The sequence below is a fragment of the Vanessa cardui genome, chromosome 11, assembly GCF_905220365.1.
Source record: "Vanessa cardui chromosome 11, ilVanCard2.1, whole genome shotgun sequence".
Lineage (NCBI taxonomy): Eukaryota > Metazoa > Arthropoda > Insecta > Lepidoptera > Nymphalidae > Vanessa > Vanessa cardui.
In genome coordinates, this window is record NC_061133.1 from 4,372,647 (window position 1) to 4,384,683 (window position 12,037).

General features: G+C 34.0%; 1 protein-coding gene across 3 annotated transcripts; it reads right to left on the bottom strand.

Moving 5' to 3' along the window:
* Positions 1 to 201: 201 nt before the first annotated feature.
* On the bottom strand, positions 202 to 11,532 carry LOC124533384 (armadillo segment polarity protein). Of its 3 annotated transcripts, XM_047108615.1 has the most exons (16): positions 11,382 to 11,532; positions 11,017 to 11,084; positions 10,610 to 10,734; positions 9,290 to 9,395; positions 8,972 to 9,182; positions 8,244 to 8,826; positions 8,013 to 8,159; positions 7,774 to 7,896; positions 7,363 to 7,533; positions 6,289 to 6,459; positions 5,030 to 5,224; positions 4,075 to 4,189; positions 3,442 to 3,596; positions 3,029 to 3,095; positions 2,121 to 2,153; positions 217 to 384 (listed from the first exon to the last, which is right to left on the bottom strand). In XM_047108615.1, exons 2-15 carry the CDS (start codon positions 11,051 to 11,053, stop codon positions 2,149 to 2,151), a joined length of 2,211 nt encoding a protein of 736 aa, XP_046964571.1. In that variant the 5' UTR covers positions 11,054 to 11,084; positions 11,382 to 11,532; the 3' UTR covers positions 217 to 384; positions 2,121 to 2,148. The 3 variants fall into 3 exon arrangements, with proteins under 3 accessions (XP_046964569.1, XP_046964570.1, XP_046964571.1); XM_047108613.1 differs by lacking the exon at positions 2,121 to 2,153 and having other exon boundaries at positions 202 to 384; XM_047108614.1 differs by lacking the exon at positions 2,121 to 2,153 and having other exon boundaries at positions 209 to 384; positions 5,030 to 5,221.
* Positions 11,533 to 12,037: the final 505 nt, after the last annotated feature.

Below are 12,037 nucleotides of genomic sequence, written 5' to 3' on the forward strand. Positions count from 1 at the left end.
CCATTGTTGTGGTGAATAATGTGTCTCTACCCTCATGCTCGCCTACAGGTCGGTGTCGTACCAGGCGGCCACGTTGTTTAGCGTTGTATTAGAAGAGATATATAATTTCAAGCAAGTCATTTCACGACTTGCGTTATCAAAAGTCCATTGTTGTGGTGAATAATGTGTCTCTACCGTCAGTGGGGAGGGGGGGGGGTATGTGTCAGGTTGCCTACAGGTCGGTGTCGTACCAGGCGGCCACGTTGTTATTGTCGTGCGGCGGCTCGGGGAAGGCGATGTCGGAGGCGGCGCCGGCGCCGTCCGCCTCGCCGATGTCCATATCCATACCGAACCCGCTGCCTATCTCGAGGCCCTGCATTGAGTCTATCGGTATTTGATCGTAGCCTGGAAACAGATATATATATAATATATTAAATGCTATTACAACTCTTTGTGTATTGCTCTTTCACGACCAAGCCACTGAATTGAATTTGTTAAAATTTTGTACAAAGCTGAAACTCCGACGAAGGTTACTTTTTCATGCCTAATTTCCTAACGCCCAACACCTGTATTTATACATATGGTCATATCAGCACGGTTATGCCTGAACGATATTTAATAACTATCTTAGGATAATCAGCAATATTAAATTTGTAAAAACTAAAGTCGTCTGAATATCATATACCATTACAAACCAATTTCATTTAATAATTAACATCAGTGAACACATTGAGCTACATTTGGATGAATTTAGTTTTGCCAATTTAATTGAATGAGTCAATGATTGGTCTAGTTTTGACTCGACGTTTAAAATTGCACAAGCGGTATTAGTCAGACAACCAGCCAGTAAGAAACTAATGACGTCACTATAGATAATTGAACTATATAATTAACTATGTCCCTACAATCTTTATGTAAAATTTGATCCGAAATATTATAATATAATAATGTATTTTAGTATATTTTGTGAGCTTAGTCACATATACACATCTATATAAACATATATATGCATTATTTGCAGTAGAGTTTGTAAGAACCATATTACTTAGACTCATCTCTACGTACATAATAATTATTAACTTATGTACCTTTCAAACGATAATCTTGACGATTGGTTTAAACAAGCTTCAAGGCAGGACGTTTATTTTTTTTAATCGAGATTATTGTCAAAATTCCTTATTATTAAATATTTATAAAACAGGTTTGACAATAACCCTGCTACCTGCCTACCAACCAAACCGAACCTATGTACCAACTTGGAATGTGTAATATCCCAATGAATACTCTGATTATATAAATTTATTCTGATTTATATTTATTGATAAGCAAACATTGTACCCTAACGTAATATTTTAACGTGATACAAGAGGAAACAAATAAGCTATACTATCACTTTATTATGCAATTTTAAGCTAACTCATTACCATTCACATGAAATTTAGCAAATTAAGCTACAAAAACCACAGCATTTGTTACTAATATTTTAAATGTCTGATCGGTTCAGGCGACTGAACGGATATTAAAATTTGGTACAGAGATAGATTAATAATCCGAAATGCACGTCGCACCTCCCTTCTCCCTCCCTCCTAGTTCAAAGTTACGAGAGGAAACTAATATTTCATACATAAATATTCAATATATATGTATTACATAGGCATATAAGACTGCATCTCATTGCAATATAGAAGCCTAATAAGTACGATTTCTTACGATCATTGTAAAACTGTATTATATAACTTTAATAATCCACATTGCGTTGCTTTGTTTGCTGTGATCCAAATTATGTATCTGGTTTTAGTCAAGTAGTGAATTGAAACAATGATGACTACATAATACAGCTCTTATAACGAATACTATTTTTAAATATGGAGTTTTAATTAATCGTAACCTCAACTTACCATCAACTTAAAAAAACATTTTTTCAACTAAAATACGAACTTATTAAAACCACAATAAAGGTTAGTTTAGTGTAAACAAAACAAAAGTTAATTATACATACAGCAATAAAAGCAAAAACTCACAACAAATAAACAATTAAAAGATTATTAAATGTTGTTTGTTATGAATAAATAAACATACATAAATATATTGAACGAAAACAAAAAAACACATAACAAAAATAATAATGATATTCCCATCACCTGTGTTTAGTGATAAATAGGTCCCGGATTAAGCTGCGTGTAAAGAAGAGAGAAAACATATATTTATACAGAAAAACTTACGACATTCTTACGATAAGAAAAACATACATCAACATGGTGCTTACATACTTTACAATGGAGAAAATGTTTAAGAAATTATAAACTAATGTTAGCAACTAAATTATTAACGACACGTGTAACAGAATTAAGTTTTTATTTTTATAGTAAAAAAAAATATGTATAAAACCTCAGTAAAATATTTTTTTTAAATTACCAAGTCACCAGCAATTTTATTATTATAACGGCTATGAATGCAATATGAATAAAAATTTAAAATCGAATTTGAGTATACTCTATATGTACTATTTAAGTAAGGCAATCAATATTTTAATTAAAAATAACATGCATTTTATTTTTAAAGTACAAGACAATTTCATTACAGCCCAAAAAATTGTTAAAAATATGTCATGTATACACATACAATATCATTAGTAATTTCGAAACCACGAAATATATTATAATTAGCATTACAAAGTGCAGTCATCAATACATAATTGACGATAACAGTCTGACATTTAAGAGATCATTATTCTACGCAGATCCAGTTTGTAATTAAAAGTAATTAATTTTGACTTCGGCAGTTGATACTGCTCTGACGATATATTATGCAATATTTCTTAACCTAGAGATTTTTACATTACTATGTTCAAACAAATCAAGAGGCAATCTTACTAACTTATAATTTAAAATATTAGTACAGAAAATTAAAAAAATAATATTTTTTAGATAAAGATGATGAAAATCATAACTCTCTGGAGTTACTTTAATTCTGTTACACATGTCAAATACATTCTACATCTGGTCGGGTTAGTTTACCAAACATTGTGTGACACTCATCAGATCCTTACCTTGCTGGTGGAAGGAGGGCCGCGTCCCGTACAGGCCCTCATAGCCTTGCTCGGGCCCGAGCATATCCTAGCAACGGTACTTAGTATCAAACGTCGAAATAAAATAAAACTTGTAAAGCAGACGAAAATATTTAAAAAAAAGACAGATGATAAAAATTGCAAGGTTCGAAATTTAAATAAAGGCAAAATAATTTATCACATGTGAAGCAATTAAATTTACATCGATTCACATTTAAACCACAGATGCAAAAAAAAAAAAAAGAAAATGTTATAAATACAATCACATCAAATAAAACATGAGATCTTTGTGGCTGAAATTTAGTACCAAATAAACTATTTTTAGGCGAAGAATTTATTTTAATATTCAACATAATCTTTATATATTTTTCTTATCAGTCGTTAGATAGACTTACTTGCAAATCGGGTTGCATGGTGAGATCATTGGGCCACATCTGATGGTCGTCACGGAACAGGGAATTAGTTAACTCCATAGAGAGTCTCTTCTTGTAGTCGTGAGGCTTATCTTCAGACATGCGGAACAGTACCGCGGCGGCGTATGTTGCTACACCTGGAAAATCATTTCATTAATGTATTAACATTTGAAGATAATTTCCGTTAAATTATAACTACACATAGTTAATAATTCGGTATGCTGAAATAAGTGAAGTTTCGTCTATTTTTAACTTTTAAATAAAACTAGTTATAACGGATTTGATTCACGGGTAGACTGACCCGTGATAACGAACGCTGTAAAGTGCTCGAAACGTCGGGATGTCAAAAATAATTAATATACGCGATTCAAATCCGTTATAACTAGTTTTATTTAAATGTGTAATAATCGTGAAAATTTAAGACAACATTATTTTTAACTTTCCAAATCTTAGGATGCATGTTCCAAATTCTTTATTTTTTTATTCTGTTAATGCTTACATTTTCATGAAAACATGTTTACATTTTTTTATTATTTCAAACAAGTATTACCTCTTCGAAATTTTAGTAAATATTATATTTGTTTGTACTATTCCCAAAATAATAAATAAGCTTACCTTCGTTACGCGAATGAAGTAATTCGGTTAGTGGAGCCGTAGCGCCTTCGGCTTCTATCATTTCAGCGCCTTCTTTGTCTGCAGCCAGTTCGCAGAGGACCCCAGCTGCTACACGCTGTATAACAAAAGGGTATATTCATTTAATCAATCGTCGTTGATATATAGTATAAAATATTGTTATAAAAATTGGTTACAAAAAAATTACAAATAACATGACAATAAAACATTAGTTTAATGAGAAAAACATATATTCATTTCTATGTGTTTATATAATTTATATAAAGATTGTGTACATTCATACACAAATATACATTCATTCATACAGCCGAGATGGCCCAGTGGTAGAACACATGCATCTTTACTAATCATTTCGGGTTCAAACCCAGGCAAGCACCACTATATGTATGTGCTTAATTTGTGTTTATAATTCATCTCGTGCTCGGCGGTCGAGGAATACATCGTGAGGAAACCTGTATGTGTCTAATTTCATGGAAATTCTGCCACATGTGCATTCCACCAACCTGCATTTGAACAGGGTGGTGGAATATGTTCTAAGCCCTCTCCTTAGTGGGAGAGGAGGCCATTAGCCCAGCAGTAAGAAATTTACAGGCTGTACTTTACTTTTACTTTACATTTCATAAAAATTAAGAAAAAAACGGAATTAAATATAGTAGCCATAAACAACAAGTACTTATGCTAACAGTACGCATATTACATTATTACGATTCCTTTATTAGTATTACGAGTAATATACAACTATAATTTGAAATCGACTGTAATCGTAGAACACAGTCAGCTAGTAGTGTAGATATAGTAACTAGACGATAGAACAAGACAAACTCTCCTGCACTATTCTGGGTTGGCTGGCAGAAAATGCTGTAATAGCGTTAAGTCCGCCCTTTGTACATCTTTGATCTGTGCAATAAAGAATAATAATAATAAAAAAAAAAAAAACCTGTATGTTCTCGATCTCGTTGAAGAGCAGCTGCACGAAGATCGGGATGACGTTCTGCTGGCGGATGAGCGTGCGGTTGAGTCCCTCGCGCGCCAGGATGTGAAGCGCGCCCACCGCGCCCTCAACGATCTCCTCCATGCGCACGCCGTCCGCGTACGCGCCGCCCGCGCCGCCGCCCGCCGCGCCGCCGCGCTGCTGCACACACACACCACATACAGGCGTCTCATCATCTCAAACCTTCTTCGTACTATGAGACATGTTAATTGACGTACAATTTAAATATAACTTTCTAAATGAACACACAATGTAGCATCGAGAGTATGAGCTAAATAACTGAATAAACAGTTATAGTTTTTTTTTTCTTTTTTTATGGTATAGGTTGGCGGACGAGCATATGGGCCACCTGGTGGTAAGTGGTCACCATCACCCATAGACAATGACGCTGTGAGAAATATTAACTATTCCTTACATCGTAGCTGAGATGGCCCAGTGGTTAGAACGCGTGCATCTTAACCGATGATTGCGGGTTCAAACCCAGGCAAGCACCACTATATATATGTGCTTAATTGTGTTTTTAAATCATCTCGTGCTCGGCGGTGAAGGAAAACATCGTGAGGAAACCTGCATGTGTCTAATTTCATTGAAATTCTGACACATGTGCATTCCACCAACCCGCATTGGAACAGCGTGGTGGAATATGTTCCAATCTCTCTCCTTAATGGAAGAGGAGGCCTTATGTCAGCAGTGGGAAATTTACAGGCTGTTACTTTACTATGAGAAATGTTCATTGACGTACAATTTAAATATAATTTTCTAAATGAACACACAATGTAGCATCGAGAGTATGAGCTAAATAACTGAATAAACAGTTATAGTTTTTTTTTTTTTTGGTATAGGTTGGCCGACGAGCATATGGGCCACCTGGTGGTAAGTGGTCACCATAACCCATAGACAATGACGCTGTGAGAAATATTAACTATTCCTTACATCGTCACTGCGCCACTAACCTTGGGAACTAAGATGCTATGCTCCTTGTGCCTATAGTTACACTGGCTCACTCACCCTTCGAACCGGAACACAACAATACTGAGTACTGTTATTTGGCGGTAGAATAACTGATGAGTGGGTGGTACCTACCCAGACTTGCTAGCACAAAGCCCTACCGCCAACTGATTAACATTTCTTAAAATGTATACAGTTATGTCCCTCGTGCCTGTAGTTACACTCGTGAGTGGGCCGTCGCGGAGGTGTGGACTCACCCGCTGCGTGTCGTTGAAGGCGCGCAGCAGCAGCCTTACGAGGTGGTGCACGGCGCCGTGCTCGCGCAGCGGCGCGTGGTTCGCGGGGCACAGCGCCAAGTTGCGCACCAGCCCCACCACCGCTTTCACCAGCGGCCAGCGCGAAGGCGGCTGCAGCAGCTTCACTATCACCTGGGCGAGAGACGATAATTTCATATTTAAAAACTTTATTAACATAAGAATTAACAACATTAAATGCTTAAATATATATATATATACAAATATGAATTATAACTAGTTACTGTATAAATCTTGACCGCGTGGAATGGTGGCAAGAATGCTAGCAGCATTTCCCCGTTGAATCGCAATTCCGATCATCTGGGCGAAAAACGAACCAGCCCCCCTGTCACCAGTGGAGGCAATGAGGCGAGGTGTTATACTTTTGATGAAGCTTTTTGCACCACTACTCCAAGGGCCAAGCGTTTCGACAGCAATTTCATATTTAATTTTCGAAACAACAAATGACCCATAAGTACTACATCAAGACCCAGTTTTTAAAAATCAATTTCGAACATGGCAGTAAGAAAACGTGAGAAAATCTGCATGTGAAAGGTGTTGTTTTATTGTTTTATTCAACTAGTAATGGAGGAATATGACATGACATACTATTACTGTTAAAATACATAATTTGGCATTGATTAAAATCCAATCATTTAAGAATAAAATCTATCAATAAAAAATTTCGTCTGTAGTCACATTTTATCAATGTACTGTTTACTAAGATATAATTGTTTTATTTTTCATTTGTGGTTTTATACATTAGTTTTGTATATTAGGTCTTGTGATTTTTCTTTAATATATTTTTTAATTCTTACTTAAATTCAACATGTAGACAACAAGTTTTATTTTTTTCTTTGTGTGAATTTTGTGTACATCTGTAATTGTCACTCATATCAGGTTCTAATTTTTTTTTGATTTATCTGTTATTTATAAGTGCTGAATATGTGTGATGTTGATGTACCTTTTAAATAATTAATTAATTTATTTATTTATGAAAGGTTTTAACAATGCTTTCTAAATGAATGTATTACTCACCGGTAGTCCATAGTGAAGTCTAACTGCATTTTGAGCCATCTCACTCTCGACGTGACGCGATGTGAGGTGTCGGAGAGCGCAAACAGCTGGTTCAGTGATTTCCTCCCTGTCCCCAGCGGATACCACCGTGCGTACGAGCGCATCCACTCCGCCCGCCTGGCAAACTGTCACCTAGAAATAGTAATGAGTTAAATCAATGCATAATCTATAGTTGTTTGTACGCTCTAAGCCACAAGTTCGGTTCCAGAGGTGAGATCAATAAAATATATATTGAACACCGGCACTTCATCATAAGGCACGTGAGGATGAGTTATTGAAGAAACATAGTGAAAGTGCACTTCGATATAACATAGTTGAATGAATTTGGAAATATTTCAAGATGTAATTTGGCTATTAAAAAAAAAATTATACCTTATTCCTTTGATTGTTACAAGTCAAGTTTGAGAGTATGCCAGCTGCACAAGTAACTATGTTAACATCAGTCGAAGCAAGTACTTGCACCAAGCTCTGAAGAAGAGCTTCCAATCCTTCGACCTGTAAAAACAATTACATTACTAACACAACAATTAACATATATAGTATGTTATATAATAATATGACAAACAATATAATCAAGTTTTTTTTTAAGCTATAATGTATGTATCTCTAACCTTAGTAGCAGCATCGGAAAGATTCCTCAAAGTCCAAAGGCAGTTTTGTACTAAACGGCCACTGGGATTACCCAGATGCATGGCAAGAGCTTGCATACCACCAGCTTCAACAATTGCTGGCTTGTTGCTGGAGCACACTGACAGAACCTGATAAAGATTATGTATTAAAACATTGTGAACCACAATTTATATATTTGTGATATATATTTTAATTTATACTCAATTACTTGCCTTAAGAACTCTCGATGTAGTCCACAGCAACTTCTCATAGTCATAAGAACGCATAATGCGTACTAATTCAATAGGTCCTTGAGAGGCAAGAATAATTAGCTTTGATTCTTGATTTCCATAAGCCAGAATCTGCAGACAATCTGTGACAATTGCTAGGAATTTCACATTATTTCTTTGCAATAATGCTACCATCTTTTGAAGGCCCCCAGCAAGACGTACTGCCATCTTAGATCCATCTTGATGTAAAAGTAGATTATGGAGGGTGGTGATAGCATAGAACAGAACTGACTCCACTGGAGAGCTCAGAAGTTTTACCAATGCAGGAATTCCTCCACTCTTGAAGATGGCAAGTAAACCTTGTCTATGGTGAGACAAGTTGTGCAAGGTTCCGACAGCACCCTTAGTAGTCTCTAGATCATTGCTGTTAGAGATTGCTCTAACTAAAGCAGCAACCATTTGTGGTGAGTTCATAATAGCATGACGAGATGCCTCTTTCTTTGACAACTGGTGAACCATCATTGCAGCTTGAGATACTACAACTTGATCTTCATCATTCAAGAGTTTTATTAATTCTGGAATGGCCCTGATTAAACGGAAATAAAATTTATTAAATTGAATTTTTGATTATAAAATTTACCATATTTTTGTATAATTCAAATTATGTCTTTAATAATAAGTGCCAATTAAAGTTTTAAGTAATTTTTATTTTCTGTTGATAGGTTTGTTACCTGGTAGCCAAATCGGCATCATCTTGGTAGTTGATGAGATTGACAACAGCATGTTTCAGCATCTGAGATGGTTCAGATAATCGCTGGACTGCAGTTGGTTGAGCAGGGTCCAGTTGAGTAGATGGTATCTCAATACCCTCTTCCAGTGTTTCAGGAAACATAGCAGCACGAACACGTTGTGAACGGGTCTGAGACAGCTGCTGGTTCATGTCTAAGGAAGAATAATTACAATAAAATACACACACATAATAATATTGTTGACATAATATGACTTAAGGACATTTTGAATTGGATATAAAAATATATCAATCTACATACCATCAACCTGCTCTTGGGTGAACCCTTGAGCAAAGCCTTGGTCCAGATCAAACATGAGTTGATCGCCCTCCATTTCATCATCTTCTTTGCCAGTGAGTGATGGCACCTGTAATTTACATAATATATTTAAAAATCTACTATATTCATCTTGTACAACAAAATACTAAACACATTCTACAAAATTTGTATCAATTTAAATTTCTTTTATATTTATTACTGACTGACCCTGGCCTTGGTTGGGTGCAATGCTGAATACGAAATATTATACAAAATGTTTTTAAATTTGTAATATCTTCGAAAATATTCATTCAAATTACATACTGCTTTAGGCCACATTCTCGGATGAGGATTAACGCTGTTTTAGATTTTAAAAAAAAATTTATTGTGCGTTATCCCTAAGAGATTGACATAAATGGATATAAATGGATAATTTTTTGTAGGCTGTTTTTTAGGGCTACTTTACTGCAGCACCGTTTTTTATTCTATCTCAGTATTTGCAAAAATAAATGTTCATTTATACCATCATGAGAAACCTCAAAAATTATTAGTTTTGCTACTATATTATTATATTTAATACATAAAAACCATTCTCTTGAATCATCACTACATCTATATAAAAAACTGTATCAAAATCTGTTGCATAATTTTATGATGATTTAAGCATACATATGGACAGACAGACAGCGGGAATCAATTTTGTTTCATACTATGTTATGTTATGGCCCATTATTAGTTATGCTAAAAACTTTCACTTCCTTTTGAATAGTATTAAAACATTGCTTATAGAAATTATCTATCTGCATTATTAGTATTTAAATTTAAAATTAAATGTCAAACAAGGCCAATATAATTATAAGATATTCTATGATAATTTATTAATAATTAAAGTGCATAACTATGTCTCCAACAAACAACACTTCACATTCTTGTAATGCTAGTATTAATGCAATTTATACTTTCATATACATTAAAATATGATGACTGTTAGTTTTCAAATTATGGTGAGACATCCTAAACGCTTTATCAAATTATAAAAACTTTCTGATGGTCGAGTGAATAGAACATGTCAAACATAATTCACATATTCATATACAAACATTTTCAAGTGCTTTATTTATGAGAAACCTAAAGTTATGAGGAAATTGCTATTATGATGATATTTTGTTATATGAGTATCCTCCAACACATTTTGGCATTATTCTTCTCTTATTAACTTAACCTTACATTACAAACTTTTACTAGATTTTATTAAAGGTTTTTGACTTATGCAATTTTACCTAACATAAGTAAAATAGAAAGAGTAATGTATGTGATTCATACCTGAGTAGCTGCTCCAGAGTTGATGCCAGAATCCACCAAGTATGAATTCTGCTGCCACATGAGAGTCTGCTGTTCCTTGCTGGGAGCCATTGGCACATCAGAACCACCATAATTACTGTGAGACACTGAAAAATGTGTTTATTACAATACCATATTTGTTCAAAATGTAAACAAATATAAAGTATAAAATTTTATCAAAGATTATATTTCTTTAACATATAAAAAAAGAACAGATAGTGTTAATTTTAAAAGCCAATACATAATATGGCTTATAATCCTATCTTAAGAGCCTTACTTGCAGTAGGTAATATCTTAACAATGAGTCACAACAACCGCAAAATCATGTTTTGCATGTTTCTGGTCAATATATACATATTTTTTAAGTTAATAATTCAATAAATACTTACTTGTTCTGCTCTGTGACGATGGTATCTGATAACTCATGGTTTAGCGGATGCAACGGTGCACCCTGCGCCTACAAAAAATAAACTATGAACGATCGTTCACGACGCAGCCGTGGCTATTGATTTAAAAACAATTCATAAATTTTGAAACAGATTTTTTAAAACACATAAACACTTCCATCTACACATTTTTATACACAATCAATAAATATCCTTTAATTAAAACAAAATAAACAATGTACCTATTTCAGATGAACTAAATACCACACCCGAGAAATATCAGAATTCAGAAACTCTTTGAACGGATTATTTGATTTTAGTTAAGTATAAAGTGTAATGATGCGCATGCTATAATGTTTATTACATACCTTATTTTTTTTAGCAATTCACAATATATTGTAAACGTTTATTTTAACAACTTTAGTAAATAAAAGGCAAGTGCTTTCACCACCTTCACCTAACCTGACATTACAATATGGCGTCGTGTTCGGTAAGGTTCGTAAACATTCGTCAATAACGGGACGCTTAATTCCCTTCTCACTTTAACTTATACAAATGTACCGGTAATAGTAGTCACTATCTCTTTCATATTTCATTGGTAATGTTGGATAAATTGCAATAACACAAAACGTTTCTTTCCATTCAGAAAGATATAAATTTTCTGTATTTAAACATAAATATGCTAAAATATATGTAAAAAATAAAAATGAGCACGCTTCTATTCAATTATGATCACAATGAAAATAAAATAACATTTTTATAAATTGATATTAATTTGAAAATATTGGTTCTATTCAGTTATGATGTTCTATAAAATTTAAAGTGTAGATTCGATGGGTGAAGTAGGGTTTACTTTAATTTTGTTCTTCTAGTCTTCTACTGACATTTAAAATTATTCCCTTTCAGACTTAAATTGTTTTTACAGCTTTTATGATATCTAGCGGTAAACAGAGAAGAAAATTATATCATTTAATTTTACTTACTATATTTTAGATAGAACTTGATAACATGGCATCGAGCCTTT

Excerpts from the sequence above, each read along its gene's own strand:
- LOC124533384 (XM_047108613.1), bottom strand. The coding sequence starts at position 11,053 with ATGAGTTATCAGATACCATCGTCACAGAGCAGAACAA. Across the intron at positions 3,096-3,441 it reads CCATGCAACCCGATTTGCAA|GATATGCTCGGGCCCGAGCA; the intron begins GTAAGTCTATCT and ends TACCGTTGCTAG. Across the intron at positions 385-3,028 it reads GCCCTCCTTCCACCAGCAAG|GCTACGATCAAATACCGATA; the intron begins GTAAGGATCTGA and ends ATCTGTTTCCAG.